The sequence below is a fragment of the Toxotes jaculatrix genome, chromosome 24, assembly GCF_017976425.1.
Source record: "Toxotes jaculatrix isolate fToxJac2 chromosome 24, fToxJac2.pri, whole genome shotgun sequence".
Classification (NCBI taxonomy): domain Eukaryota; kingdom Metazoa; phylum Chordata; class Actinopteri; family Toxotidae; genus Toxotes; species Toxotes jaculatrix.
Window position 1 is genome coordinate 1,769,264 of NC_054417.1, and position 16,256 is coordinate 1,785,519.

A 16,256-nucleotide genomic window follows, 5' to 3' on the forward strand; every position below is an offset into this window, starting at 1 on the left:
ACACACTCACACAAACACACACATCCCTACAGTGTCCTCTCCTCCCTCCCTCTTCCTCTCTCCCCTTTGAGTCTCACACACTCAGCCCATTGGATCATTTTTAATCCCCATCATCTGAAAGCGAGATGTATGCCAAAGCAACCATATGGACATAAACCTCCCCCGTTATCCACACACACACACACAATTACACAGTAACCCGGATCACACGTGCAAAACAGGCTGCATACAGTATAGCACGTCACCAAAACAAGTTGTGTGTGTGTGTGAACCCCGCGTGCCGAGCCACGTGTGTGTGGGACCGGCCCACTTCCTACGGTGGCTGAGAGGGGAGGGAATCCAATACGGTTAATTGACAAGCCGAGCCTTTTACATAACCGCCAGGCTCCATCTAAGTGGTGGTGTCAGAATTCCCCCCGGCGCTGCTACTCTCCCTCCCTCTTTAGTCTCCATGACTCCCTCTCCTCCCCTGCACGCACACACACACACATCTTCTCTTGCTCCATCTCTCCCCCCTTTCCTTTTCTTTTATCTCTTCATGGATGTTAAACCAGTAATTCCCATCAGGATGAAAATGCTTCAGATGAAGGGAACGGCAATCACAGCGCTTGTGCTCGTGATGGTTGAACGGCTGATGGAGTGTGTGTGTGCATGTGTGCGTGTGTGTGTGCATGTGTGTGTGCATGTGTGTGTGCGTGCCTTTACTCTATCTTTCTTCTCTCTTCTTCGTTTCCTCTCTTTCCCTCTTCTGTAGAAACCAGGTGTGTTCCTAGCATCTGTTACCATGGCGCCGAGGGAGCAAGAGCACCGTCTCCTGAGTGACAGCTATCCTCGACCACAAGTCTGTAACAGGGAACACAAACACACACCGGCACACACACAACTTCTTTTTTCTCCAAGAAATAAACACAGTCGACACAAACTCTTTTATCAACCATGCATATATGTTCATTTAGAAAAGAAAATAAGGATACACATACAAAAGTAAAGCACTCCATTTAAAAACAAAGAGGCACATGTATACACCTGTAAACAGACGACAACACACTTGGATCGACGAAAGCCTTTCAAAAGACACGAGATGGGTTTAGCACTTTGCTTTTCCTTAAATTAATCTCAGGGGAGCATCTGAAAGGGTTTCAGAAAATCCGAGATTGTAAAAGTCTGTAGTAACTGTACTGTAAGTGACATTATGAATTTAACATATTTTATGAAAAGAGTAAAGGACAAATTCTAATTGTCTTTTATTTTCTCTCCAAGAGTATGTCTTAATAATTTTTTCACATTCACATATTGCATCTTCTGTTGAACAATATAAACATCCCTACACCGAGCAGATGTCCTTCTTTCACTTTTACATCTCCCGCATGTCACCATGCAAAGACGCAGCAAAGTCCTGTCCCAAAGAGAATCGCACTGGAGAGGCATCAGCTATTTTATAACATACAGAGTTAGTTTCTTACTGAAAACCTACTTTAAGTTAAACATTTGGTGAACAGAATAAAAAACTGTTTTGTCTACACAGCAGCAGCAGTATTGTAATATTGTAGTATTGGCATAAGCTGATTCAGATACTATGATTGCATATTTCCCAGTGTGATAAGTGATAGTTATTTTTGGTATAGTGCAAAGATGTGCTAATAATGCCTTTTACTTTTCCAGAAACTGAACCTGAAACCTGTACATCTGAGGCAAATGACAACAGCTAAAATAAGTACACTTATTTAAAAGACAGTAATCGATGAAAACAGTTACTGCACATTTCATTCTGTAAATGACAAAGAGTTGACCATGTTGCATTAGCACCACTTGTTCTGAGTGTTAAGGCGAAGTATGAACCATTTGAACTCCATGATACGGTCACAGAGGGTGAAGCACGTACGAAACGTCCGGGAAAATCGCTCTATAAAACATGTCTGACTCACAGAGTCATGTCAGATGACACCTGCACCCAAACACAACAAGAAAGAAACAGTAAGCAGAGAATCAAAGCAGCAATCTCTCACTCAGAATAGAGTCGTAGGCTAAAGGGATGATAACTCTAATGCTGGATGAAATAATAAATAACATTAGTGTTGTTATTTAGCTGCACTGGATGGCTAAAGGGATTGTTATCATGTGGTCCATAAATATAATGATTAAACTGGTAAAAAAAAACATTTTACGCAGACAAAATGCTCGAGATGAAGGAGTGTTAAGAGTGTTCAGGAAAATTTAGACATGTTTAGTTCAAATTTTCACCATGACAGCTGAGAGACTTTTCTGCCTTCATCATTGGTCTAATTAGAGATAAAGACGTGGATGCAAATATCAGGTAAATACGACATGATCACCTGATATTTCCCATCTTTATGAACAGCGTGGGACACTGGGGGCTGCTGAGGATATACCTCCAAATTCAGGTTTTGGAAGAAGGAACTGGGGGATCCTGTTGGTGGCTACTTAGTCTCTCAATAAAAACTGTAAATAAAGACTAAGACAAGGATACAGCCCTTCATTTGGAACCCAGCACCCTCCCCTTCCCCACACCTGATTGGCTGAGCGGTCTCTGACGCCGTATCGTCAGTGACAACAGTTAGGCCGTGTGATCCTGGATGATGTCAGTGATCAGCTCCTTTGGCTTCTCGGCGAGAGGCAGTGCAGGGCTGTAGGACAGCGCTGAGTTGTTGGTGGAGAGGTGGTGGAAGGCCAGTGATGTGTTTTTGGCTGGGCTGCACAGGTGCTGGAAGCGCTGTGAGGTCAAAAGGTCACAGTCAGTTCATTGTTTTAATACATCAGCAGCAGCACAGGGTACTAAACAGATTAAAGAGGGTGCTGGTACAACCTGTGCCAGGGTTCCTGGGGTGGTGGCCAGGGCGTAAACGGCCCAGATGGGAAGCCAGGAGACGGAGGAGAAGGTAAGGAGCCAGCCCAGCGTGGTGGCCCAGACCGGAGCGACCAGGCCTTTCCCCAGGCTCAGAGGAGACCAACACACCAGGGAGAACACAAAGGTGGCCTGAAGGAGACCGAGGAGGAGTGAGACAGTTTATCTTTGTGAGACAGTTTCTGTCTCTGATGATTGAATTCGAATGATTCAACCCTAAGAAAAAACACATTTTCCATAACACATTTAATGCATTACATTACATATATGTGGTGGACACATGTCCCTGGAGGTAGACTGACTGACAGGCAGGAGGAGGAATTGGTATGAAATCCCAAACATGCGTTTATGTGAGTACCATTTCACAGCAAGCAGACACCAAACAGTGTGGAAGCCGGTCAGCAGAGAGGGGTCACTCACAGTGCACACAGCTGGGGTCAAGTATTTCCAGCACAGCTTGAAGACAGGCAGGGGGCTGTAGCCGGTCATATCCCTGATGTTGGCACTGAAGCGCTCGGCTCCTGCGGCCAAAATAAGAACACGGTGAGTGGCTGTGGTTTGGTTTGGTTTGGTTTGTTGTTTTTGGTGGAGACTTTCATTCTTATATCCTTATAATGGACTTAATCATGTCCCTTAGGGTGAGAGCCTGACTTCTTCAGGATCACATGATCTGCAACAGAAGAGTGTTAGTGTGTCAGAGTCCTTAAAAAACTGTAAAAATCCCACAGTCATAAAAAGGGGGTAAAGGTGCAGTGGAGTCCTGACCGCTGTGTTACCCAGTCCACTTAAAGCCCCTCTCCTCGACTCGGCTGCTGGGAGAGCCATAAAAACAGGCTTCCCTGTATTCATACGCACCCACACACGCACAATCACACACTCTTACACTTCTTTGTTATCACCTGAAATGGCACTACTCTCTCATTTTCACATCGCACAGCTTTTCTGGGTCAGTAGTTCTTTAATCTAAAGTTAACTGTCTAAATACAGTAAGACGTATTTGTGTTGTCCTGATGTATGTACATGGCACGTTCCTCCCATCTCACACTTAAGCAAACAATGTTTTTTTGTAAATGCTTTAGAGCCTCAGGTCTGGCTGGGATAGGGGCTCCCTGGGGCCGCCAGACTGAGACTGAGAGGCGACAGGGCCCGGGGGCTGATTTAGGGCCCGGAGGAGACAGACAGGGGCCTGGCTAGGAGCCAGTCTCCTTACAACAGTGGGTAGCTGCAGCCATGTTAATATACTGTCTACTGACTCCAAGAGGAATGCAGAAGAAGGAGGGGAGGAAGTGGACTGGATGACTCTGAGAGTGTTTATCAGATTTTAGAAGTTACTTCAATTAGTGATTTAAAAAGTGTTAAATTCTGTTCTGTTTTTATTATTTTCTATATAAACTGCAAACAGTCAACTGAAGATTTATTTAGGCGGTTTCTAATTTGGCAGAATGTTGAATCCTATTGTCAGGCTAATGAGCTCCAACAGAATGTAATTAAATTCAGACATGTAGTGGAATGGGCTGGCTGTATAATTTCTACATATAAAACTGGTCATTGATCAAAAGAAGCAGCAGCAAAGCAAAGGCAAAGAGGAATGTGTGAGGCCGTGACAAGTAACAGAAAGAAAAGGAAGCAGAGGAGAGATAAGCAGAGGAGAGGAGCTGAGATTCGTACCGTAGACCCAGCCGATGGCCAGAGACTGGAAGATGGAGAGGAGCAGCAGGCTGGCTCCGCTGCAGGAGAAGTGGTCATAGATCTGGAACACATACAAACCTCCCTGCAGAGACAAACACGCACACAAAACGGAGAAGGCTCCTTTATTTCATCTTATTAAAACCAAACAGGATAGAAGTTCACGTACATCTACACACACACACATCCATCCATCCCGAGTGTGACCTACAGGCGTGACCATGACCAGTCCAACCAGGAAGCAGACGACGCAGACAAACAGCAGCAGCAGCTCTCGGCGGTGGCCTCGTCTGATCAGATGAGGGTACAGGTCAGACACTGACGTCATCAGGGCCTCCAGACTCACAAACTGGGTGACAGAGGTGAGACAGGGTCAGTGTGTGTGCTGTCATTATACAACACATAATGCATCAATTCATCAAAGTCGCTGTGTGTGTGTGTCTGTGTGTCTACCTGTGTGTCCAGCCCCAGCATGATGATCATGAGGAAGAAGCAGACAGCCCACAGCTGGGGTAGAGGCATCATGGCTACAGCTCTGGGGTAGGCGATGAAGGCAAGTCCAGGCCCTGAGAGGACATACCACCACAGGAGAAGCATGAGGAACACAGTACATACATGTCAAAAACTTTAACTTAACTCCTGCATGTGCAACAGCTCCTTCAACTAAGTCCTGCAATTTTTATTGTTTGCCTCGTCTCATACTTTTAGATTAAATCTAAAGGTCAGTGTGTAACACTGAAGTAAATTCATTCAGGTTAGTTTCTTTTCTGCTTTCCCTTCAGCCGTTGTCCCTAAACATCTCCTCACTTCCATCTATTAAAATGTATAATAATCCATTTCACCTGACTGGGCCACGGTGGCTATGTCCACGCCCTGCTCCTCAGCCATGAAGCCCAGCACAGAGAAGATGGCGAAACCTGCCAGGAAACTGGTGCTGCTGTTCAGGAGGCACAGCATGAAAGAGTCCCTACAAGGACACACATGGGCAAATGACTTCAGCAGCATGGCAGGTCGGGACTTGAAGAAATACGTGTAGAATAAGGAGAAATAATGAAAGGAATGGAATACAAAAAATATTCCTAGTGGAAAAGTGTCTTCAGTAAAGCTGGACAGACTACAGCGAGGTCTTGATCTTGGTCTCTGGCCTTGTATTGTGGAGCTGTGGCCTGTTACTGTAAATGCAAGCCAAGAGTTAAGTGCTTGGCTGTGTGTGTGTGTGTGTGAGTCTTAGAGTGTGGGAAACATGGCAGCGAGGGCTTTTCTTTAAGGTGTGGCTGTATCGGTGTGTTTTCTCTGTCCATTCCAGCCATTCCTTCTGGAAGCCATCTGACCAGTGAGAGCTCACCTCTTACATTTCGACTTAATGTGGTTTGTGTGAAGTGGACTGTAAGCTGTGTGGCTGGAATTGTTGCTGTGTGGTTGTGGGGTGTTGTGCGTGACAAAAGCGTCTCACTTATAGCAGTCGTTGTTGTATTTGTTGTAACTACCCAGGGCTGTGAGACTTCCCAAGCAGATTCCGTACGAGAAAAATATCTGGGTACCTGCGTCCATCCATACCTCCAGACAGAGAGACAGTGAGAGGAAGGACAACATTAAAAGGACAGATCAGAGCAGAGTCAACAGGAGACAACTGATCCTGAAAATGGTGATTCTATCTGTCTTTGCAAACTAAAAAAAAAACTGTACTGTAGATCTGTCACGTACTCAGCTGACTGTGTGGATTCCTGCTTATAGGAGCTGCTATATGACCGAAAAATTAGTGTTGACTACAACAGACAAACAGTTTGTGTACCTGTGGGTCTGCCAGGCGTGTGTGGTTGGGTTTGAGGTAGTAGATGATGCCCTGGGTCGCTCCAGGCAGGGTGGCACCGCGCACCAGCAGCACAAACAGCATGACATATGGGAAGGTGGCTGTGAGGTACACCACCTAGAATGTACACAAAGTGTGCAGGGATGTGGTCAGGACGGCACAGAGACGGAGAAAACAGGAAGGACACGTCTGTGATGTCCTCAGACAGGGATGAAATACTAAAAGAGGGAAGCCTGGAAAGTTGGAGTCTTAAACTTGTTGACAGATGGTGGTCGTGACACAACAAAATGACTGCAGTGCCCAGTCCCTTATTTCATTTGCTGTCCCTGTGAAAGAAGGAGATTTATGTTCTGTTTCTAGCTCTGCCACCTCTCAGGGTTTGGCTGTTTAAAAAAAAAACAAGACTGACCAAGTCACTTCTACAGGATATGACCCAGCTTATTTCCAATTAAAGGATCTCTCGGTATCTTAGGGCAAACACTTTGCCACGTTGACAGTCGCTATTAGCAGTCGATGTCTATCATGTAGATGCACAGACAACTATCACTGGAAAACTTAAAGGGAGTGTTTTTCTCCGACGGCTGGAAATAACGTGTGTTTCAAAATGTCTCAAAGTCTGATACAGAAACCTAATTTGTTTCTCACCAGCTGCTGCTACATGCTCTTGCTACCTCTGACTGCTGTTGGTGACATGTTCATATCAGAAACTAAACAGTTCCCATCATCCCCTGACGATGCTGGTGTTTTTTTTTTACCCACCTTTCCGGTGGACTTGACTCCCTTCCAGACACAGAAGTAACAGACGAGCCAGATGACGGCCAGACACAGGGCCAGCTTCCAGCTGATTGGACCCAGCTCGTCTAAACTGTTGGACAGGCGGAGCACCTCCCGCCTAGAACACAGACACACACACACACACACCAGGTGGTATTGTGAGCTGCATGATCAATATCCAGGAAAACCACCTGTGAGAAACCAAGGCACTCACTCCCAAAACTCCATGACGGGGGACGAGGTGTTCCCAGGCAGGCTGCTCACATTGGCTGTTTGATTGCGGTGGTCAAACACGACACACGCCTCTGCAGACACACACAACAGACCATGATAAGCCTTTAAAGTTTTACACAGCCTCTCATATCACATTGTGATGCTTCTGATTTCCTGTCTTTGCTGACCAGTGTTCCACGTGTTGTTACAGTGCGACCAGGGCAGCTCCGCCTGGAAGCTGTAGGACAGGTAGAAGAGAGCCCAGGCCAGGATGACGATGTAGTACACGCAGCCGTGCAGGATAATCACCTGGCTGGCGTAACCGAGACCTGCACAGACATAAGACAGACAGAAGCAGGGTGTGATGCTTTTCAGTGGCAGCTGTTATTGTGATGTGATGGATGACAGAAACACAGAAACAGAAAAAATGATCTTCAAAGCATTCATACGCAAATATTCATCCTCTGTTCCAAGTCACTCGAGTTTCCTGTGAAAGCATCCCTTTATTGAGACACTCGACTTGCGGCCCACATCTAGTACATCTTCATTAGGAGTGAATGATGGTCTTATGAGACCATGAGTGGGTCAGAGAGCGTAGGCTGTTCGCGTAGACAAACAGCCGTTTGTGGTGTGCTCTAATGAAATTCAGGCCTTTATCTCATGATAGACTATTAAATGTGCAAACGAGTGAGGAATTCCTACTGAGGCGTTTCTTTGTTTGAGGAAGTTTGCCTGTTTTAATCGGACAGAAATGAATTTGACTGCAACATTTTCATCGGGGTTATGTTCTACCTCGGGGGATCTGTGTGTCAGGTCGGCCAAGAGGTGAGCGGCATGTTCATGCGCGCTAAAGGCAAAAATCCACCCTGTTGAAGTGTCCTTGAGCAGACGCTGGAACTGTTCCATGGCTAATCCGCAGCCAAGGCTGCCAGGCAGAGCAGGCGACTTCCCTGAACCCAGAACAATCTCACCACGATAGAAGCTCAATCATATCACTCACATGATCTTCATAAGTAGGTTGAGTTTGCCTGGTAGTCATGGAAGATCATGTGATATGACTGAAAGCGCCAGACCAGCTGCTAAATGGACCCCGTGGAGAGATAGTTTCCTAATTTTTATTATTTCAATTTTCTGCTTTAACGTTGCTTTTACTTCCTGTATAGGGAAAATGTTATGTTATGATATAATTTTCTTTTTTAAAAAGATTTAATTGTTTGGCTTCAGTGAGCTGCAGTGAAGCCACATGTACAAACTACGTTACTGTTTCCTAAACATTTCCCAAACACCAAGGCCGCGTGGATACCGACCGCTGCTGTCTGCATTCACATCATTTACCCCAATCAATTACTCCACTGCATCTATAAATAAAACAGCCGGGCAGACTGACAGATCAAAGTCCTCGACGTGTACGGGCGGCCCGGCTTCATATCCAAAAGAACACTGTAAACAAGTGGAATCTGTGCAGGTCTGCTCAGAGACCGTAAGCCTTTCCCTCCATCCAAACGTTTCACTGTCTGAACCCACTTCCTTTCCCGAATGGTTTGGATTATTCAGGATCATGTGTACAACTTAAATAACCTCACAGTGTTCTATTTCTCTTTAAAAGGATCACATTGATGAGAGCAGGTTCTGGTTCACTGGAGTAACTGTGCGCTAAGTTAATGCTTAACCGTGATCTTTTGTTTGGATAGGAGGATACCATGAAAACAAGACATTCAGCCTCAAGCTGTGTGTTTTTACTGGCGGGCAGAGAGCGTGTTGCCTTCTGTGCTTCTAAATTGTTTGAATACACAAGCTGAGACTCAATATGAAGCGCACACGCATGCAGCTGGCAGGCAGTGCCAAATCTTCTGATTGCAGACGCACTGTTTATTTGGGTTTTGTGTTGATGTGGAATCTGGAATGCTTTGAATGCCTGCACAAAGATTAGGAAAAAAGACGAGGGAAAGTAGAGGAGAAAGATGGAGAGACAGAAATGGCTTACTACCTCCAAATAACGGGCAGATAGTCCTCCAAGCACTGACACCTCCCAGGCTGGTGTACTGTCCCAGTGAGGTCTCCAGGAGGAACAGGGGAATGCCGCACAGCACCAGGAACAACAGGTAAGGTACAAAGAACACACCTGGACACACACACACACATAAGGTGCTATGCTTGCGAGGACTTTCATTGTAATATGAACTTTATCACCAATAATAACTTTAAATTAAGCCTAAATTAAATTCCCAGTCACTGATCTCACTTAGTAAAATAGTCAAATCAGTGTAATGGACACATTATGAAGAACTTTCTTTAACTGTCCATCTTCAACAGGATATCTCACCATATCAAAGCTGTAAAAATACAAAATACACATCATTCTCAGCTCAAAAAAAAGATCTTGCAGGTCTCACCCTTAGTTTTTGAGAATGAGAAAAAGAAAGGAGAACAGAAGAGCTAAAGATAAAGGGTAAACGACAGACAGGGAGCCAGGAGAGGGGAGAAAGAGAATTTACAGAATGACAAGGTTTCATACAGTTCAGCAGTAACCTCCTCTCTTCTCCCTCCCTCCTCTGCTGTCCCACATGCTTTACCTCCTCCGTTCTTGTAGCAGAGGTAAGGAAACCTCCAGACGTTGCCCAGGCCGATGATCTGCCCTGCCACGGCCAGGAGGAACTCAGCCTTACTAGCCCACTGGCCTCTGGCATACAGGCCGTCTTTGCCGGCTTCTTTCCCATTGGGGAGGCTCCCCTGGTGGAACTTCAGCAGCGAGTCCCCTTGCTGTGGTGGCAGTTGTTCACCCATGACAGGTTCAGGAAGAGACACGCACATACCCCTGAAGAAAGTTTAAGACAAAAGATTAGGAGACATGCTGGGAACTGAGAGACCGAACGGGGGGAACCAGTTAGGACCAGACGAACCAGTCAGGACGAAAAATGGAAAAAGGTTCACTCACATCCTCACAGCTGGGCTTAAATAACCAGAGTGCGGGTGTATTTTCTGACAGTTGGTCTGTCTGCCTCACTTATCTGTGATGTGTGTCTCAAGGACAAACTAAGGTGGGTGTGCGTCCTTTATCTGTACCCTGCAGCACACTCAAGGACTAAATTTGGCCCATTTCAGCTTGTGCATCTGGCCGAAGACTTTTTCTCTCATAACACTGCGTGAAGCATAACATCTATTTAACAAACAAAAACGTTCCCATCGGTGTTTACACAGGGACCTCTGTGCATTGCAGCTCAACTCAGTGAGTTTATAAAGCCCTGTTCTTATTTTCAGTGTAGTCACTTCATGTGGTTTATTGTGGGCATCGATAGAAACATAATTTGTCTTTCAAAGTGTCAGTTGCAGGGATGTAACAGGAGCCGCAGATGAACTAGTGAGGAACTGAAGTCCCACTTCCTCCACATTGTCCCCTGCTGTGCCACGTGACTGCATAACACTGATGTAACAAGCCTTTAATAAGCCACGTTTCTATAATAACCGCAATGGAAGCTATAGTAAACATGGGGATAATAACATAATAACAACGCAACAATAATATAATATAATATAATATAATAATTCTAACCTAACGTGAGCTGGTTTCAGAGAAACGCTCCGCTCTCTGGGCTGAACTGAACAGCGGAGGCGTGATGAAGTCTAACGATGCTCTGTAACTGATGCGTAAAATCATTTCGCCGAAACTGTGCATTGATCTTCGCTCGGTTCGCGCTTTGGAGGGATAAATGACGGAGAATTTAACATTTCCCAGCCTACCTCTACGCTGCCTGTCGTTCTCTACACCACGACCACCCCCGTGTCCGGGTGGTCGAGTGGTTTGTTCCGGTAAGGGGCAGCAGTGTGGGGCTTCTCGCCGATGCGCCGCCTCGGTCCAAATTTACAGAGCGACTATATTTGGGTCTGGCCGGGTGCATGGATGTTTTCCAATAAAGAACAGGTTACAAAATGTAGCACAAGGCATTATGGGTATTTGAGTGTTTTTTTTGTGTTACAGAACTGTGATGTCATCAGCTTAAGGACCCCCGTAGTAACTTAGACTCATTTACACTGAATAAAATAATAAATAAATAAATAAAATAATAATAATAATAATAAGAAGAAGAAGTCAAAATGTTCTTTCACTTTTAAAACTTTAGATTTACTACTTATAAGTGCAAGTATTCAGCCTTACAGGATATACACACCTCAGTGTTTAACCCGATTCAAACTCACTAGGTTTGTTTTCTCAGCTCCACACTGTGGACTCTGTCCTGTAAATGGTCTTGGCGTCTTAACCATTTAGGACACCTCAAGCAGCTCGCGGCACGTTTAATGGCCTGTGTCATTGCCTGTGCTCATACCGTTTATAGCCACATTAAAAACACAATCCAGTCTCGTGCTTACACTCTGCTCCAAATACTTCATTCAGAAAATTGCATTCCACTGCTTGGACATATTAGGTTGCATTACTAGGTGTATAAATCACATATAAAAGTGGAGGACGTTGCACTCTGACCTGCAGATATATGCACACATGCATACCTGTGCTTCAGCTCGGAGGATGATGCAGTCCACACAAGATACGAGAATGCAACACATTTGTAGTTGTATTCAGGAATTAATTTTACACCTCAAACTTTCTGAAAACCTTAAACTTTCCAAAACGCAACCAAGATCAAATTCTATATTACATCTTAATGTTTCACACTAAATCAGGGGATTCAGCAGGGCTCTCCGCTCTCACACAAAAAAAACAACAAAAAAAAAACAGTCTGCAATTAGGTCCTGCATGAATTTATGCATTTGCCTCACTCTCATTAGAAGAGAAAATTCCTCAAGAAAAAACAAGAAGTCAAGGGTCAAGAGTCAGGAAGTGGTAAAAAGTCTTGCAATCATATGAAATGCACTAATTCCTCAACTACACGTGTGCACCTCACACACGCACAGCCTGATCGGGGCCGTCTCTCGGACTGCAGACTCTGCTTTGCTTCCCAGGGGCCAAATAAAACCTGAGCGTTAAGGGTCCCTCAATACAGTCGCCATTGTTCTGTCCTGACAAACCTGCAGCCCCTGTAAATGTGGTGCCCCGGTGTGTAACTCAGACCAGCCGTAGCTGTGCACAATTTCTGCATGCTTTATGACTTCTTTTACCGGTGTCTGGCATCCAGGGCAGTGGGTCACTGATCTACAGTGGCAGCCATTGTGAAACTCTTCCAGCCTGTTGTATAACTGCAAGGATTTCAAAACGTCTAATAGGAAGCAACACGGTGCGTGTCGCAGGAAAAATTCAGCTTTGAACGCGTCATCTGGTCTGAGTTGTTCCTATGCACACGAATGGAGCGCAGAACACATGCAAACGTGCAGCTACAGCACGCAGAAAAACAGCTGCTCATATCACACTCAGATGTTAGACATGAAAACTTAAAGGTGAAATTTAAGTAATCTGCTGAGAGGAAGCTGAACTCACCAGTATTAAATCTTTTGACTGTCACAGCCTGTTGATATTAAGCATCGTACACCAGCTGAGTTGATGACACCTTGCAGAGTTTAATTGCTTTGTATTAAACTCACTGTGGGCATTGAAATCCTTAAATTTCAGCTACCTCTCTTTTCTGGCGCGTGTAACTGAGGTCTGCACGTTCTGGGACTGGTTGGAAGGATCATCCCACAAGAGGAAGGTCTCAGGTTCACTGTGCCGTCCAACAGCGATGTCTCATGACGCAGGGACAACAGAAAAGATACCAAACACTTGCCTGCTGATTCATGGTAAGCAACCTGCGTGCCAGCCACATGTCTTTGGTGACAGGGCAATACAAACACACTACTTATGCAGGATTAGTGAGGCTTAGAGAAATGGTTACTGGCTACGACTACAAACATACTCCAGAAGAGCTACTCTACTCTAAAAGCTGTAATCCTTTGATTTCTGTTTATATTCATCTAATTAATGAAAAGCCAAACCAGATGTTTTACAACTTAACAAGGGATTAAATGACTTGACCTGAGTGAAATATGATTACGTGTTAGTAGACAGATTTTCCTTTTTACCCCACATTTCAGCAGCGTGAATGTTAGACAACATAAGACCATCTGTTTGATTACAGTCTGCCAACTATCAGACCAGAAAGGTGAATGTAATTGAGAATTTGGAGGACGATTCTAAATTTTTTTGCACGCTCAGCCCGGACACGCTGACCTGCTGCCTCAACCTTCAGGTCAAACACACCATAAGAAATTTAAGTGGTCTTCTTGCCTTGATTGAACCCTTTGAAAGAGGAGGTCCTGATGTGGTCACCATCAGCCCTCTAACTCCATACCTCCGTCCTATACTCCATGTCCTAAATAGGTAAACATTCCTGTGGCTTATCCCTCTTCCTCTTCAACCAGTGTGAAAAACACAGCTTGTAAAGAGGAGACATCTGAATGTAACCTCCGGCCTTATGTCCACACTGCACAGGGCTCCCCTGAGGCCTGTGGTAGGTGAGATATTTGCTGCTGATAATCTTTCCTGGAGATTTTATGGGAATGTTTTGAGGGGCAATTCCCAACATGAGTCTTTTAACCACAGAGGGTAGTCCCGTGAGGTGTTAGCGCTGCTTTCAGAGATTTGTGGGGCTTCATTGGACATTTAAGGATATTTATCCAAATCTCAGTCAGCTGGTCTGTGATGTTTTTCTTTCCCTGATGATTTCCGATGGACATTTCCTGATCATGAGCTGAAAGTCCAAAATCCATACTTGTACATTAAACACTACACTTAACATGAGACACTAAACAAGACACTAAATGGCCACAAGACACACAGCCACATCATTTGTGGTCATTTTGTGTTTCTTTGAAGACATTTGGCATCTCTTTGTAGATGTTTTGCGTCTCTTTGTGGTGGTTTTGCATCTCTGTATAGTTGTTTTGAGTATCTTCCTGCTTGTTTTGTTACTCTTTGTACTTGTTTTGCAGCCCCTGGGCCTCTGCTGTGTAGGCCTGTTCAGTAATCCATTCATCATGCTAACACTATAAGGGGAATAGTGTAAATAAGATGCATCATCTGCCTAACATCACCTCCAGAGCACACTAAACAAGCTGTATCTCATTTGTTTAGCTACAAAAAGGTGGATGCTATGCTCTGAAATTAGAACAAACAAAATACACCAAGAATGTGATTTTTAAAAACAGTCTGACAGTCCGGCTCCTGTCTGCACGCTGAGTTCAGCACTTTGAATCCATCCCATGGACCCAGATTATTTAAGCACAATATTCGCAATATATTCTGTTGCTGTTTAAGAAATCTGCAAAAAGTTTGTATTGACTGCAAGAACCAAATAAGCCTGGATTCACGGGAGGATGGTGTTTCCTGAAAATACAGATGTTTCTGCTTGAGTTGAGACTAACTGGTTTTGAAGACCTTGCATCCTGGGATAGCCGATTAATTGGTCACAGAGTCTGAAATCAGTCCCACTTGTTTCTAGGCGACAATGCACAAAGTTATTCTAATCACATACAACAGTCACACAGATCATTTGGTGAAGTTGTGCTAAACAAAGAATCACACGCTGAGCTTTCCTGAGGATGTGAAGGACTCGCCCGGCCTGTCCTCGTGCTGAACTTACCTCTGTTTGTATGGATGTGGATTCTCTATAAGCCCCCAATGTAGCACCTTAATGAGGTGGATTAATTAAGACCCTGTTCATCCAGATCACTTTACAGAAAAGTGAGTACGACCCCGCGTCTCCTCGCCCGTCCAGCCTTTGCTTGTGATGAACCAGGCTCTTGGGAAAATCTAGGCAAGCTAAACAAACCTGGATTCCTGCTGCTCACTGAGCCTGAAGCCAGCAGCCAAATGATCCCATCATGGGACTTTTATAAGTGGGGTGTTAATAATGTCTTACTTCACTTTAGATGTAGAGTCAGCCCTCAAGCCATACAAACAGAGGTCTTTATGTTAACATCTTCGTTTGCCAGTGTGACGACAAGGAAGTTAAATTCAACACTGATTATATAACATTTTATCTTACAAGATATTATATAAGATATGAGCGTAGTGTTTCACACAGTTAAACTTGCATCAAAAAGTAACTTTAATCTGAAAACTGATCAGACTGAAGAATAAAAGCGAGTGTGGCGGCCGAGCCTGCAGCCAGCAACTCAGCTGTGCAGTGATTCAAACATCTAATCTGGCTGAGGCTCCCAGACCTTCACACTCTGGGCTGAGGTTGCCCCAGGGAGGAATGCGGCGCTGGATTATCTCAAAACATCAAACAATAAGCCCCCCCTCTGCCACCACTGACAGCAAATAGGAAGACTCCTCTCTTTCATCCCCTGTGGAGAATTAAAGACATGAAGAAAACTCTGCGGGAATCGAACTTTGAAGGCAAGTTAATGAATTAACTGGATGGAAGCTGCTATTTTAAACTCACAAAAACAATAACTTGATTAATTATCAGTGACTAGTATCCCACATATCTCCATTGTTGTGCACATGACAAGTCGTGGGGTACCTGCATTGTAATTATATCATTACAGGCCATCGCTTCCATTATAACCTGACTTGATTATTTTATTACTGTGTCCTTTGCTGACTCGGCAGCTCTCACTGCCGAAGTCTGCATTCCATAGACAGTCTCTGCATACGCTTGGATGCCGAGAGACGTAATTGAGGTTAAGTACATCGGTCAAGGGGCTCTGAGGGCCACGCTGCTCCATTTGTGCAGGGGCCCCCTCGACTCTGGCCGACCGGGTTCCAGGCAAGGAAATAACTGCCACGTTACGTTTGCACGAAAGAACAATCTGATGCACTTCCAGCAAAAAAACTGAACACCAGCTGAGGTGAATGATGAAAAATCACAGCCATAGCTATCACATGTCCTCTGTACTGTTTTTAAAGCCTGATTCTGACATTTATAAGCCTCAAAGCATCTTGGGTAAGGCTTTAAAAGAACATGCAGGGACTTT

At 44.8% G+C, this 16,256-nt stretch overlaps 2 protein-coding genes across 4 annotated transcripts in view; both read right to left on the reverse strand.

Annotated features, from left to right (window-relative positions):
• s100b (S100 calcium binding protein, beta (neural)) overlaps nt 1–16,256 on the reverse strand; it is a 614,446-nt gene that overhangs the window by 205,830 nt on the left and 392,360 nt on the right. The gene's annotated exons all lie outside the window — the stretch shown is intronic.
• Nucleotides 938–11,229, reverse strand: LOC121177882 (sodium- and chloride-dependent GABA transporter 2-like). The gene is made up of 15 exons (XM_041032295.1): nt 11,085–11,229; nt 9,920–10,161; nt 9,334–9,468; nt 7,535–7,675; nt 7,348–7,438; nt 7,119–7,251; nt 6,342–6,476; nt 6,003–6,106; nt 5,392–5,516; nt 5,003–5,115; nt 4,761–4,898; nt 4,532–4,634; nt 3,284–3,384; nt 2,825–2,995; nt 938–2,731 (listed from the first exon to the last, which is right to left on the reverse strand). Exons 2-15 carry the CDS (start codon nt 10,155–10,157, stop codon nt 2,576–2,578), a joined length of 1,884 nt encoding a protein of 627 aa, XP_040888229.1. The 5' UTR covers nt 10,158–10,161; nt 11,085–11,229; the 3' UTR covers nt 938–2,575.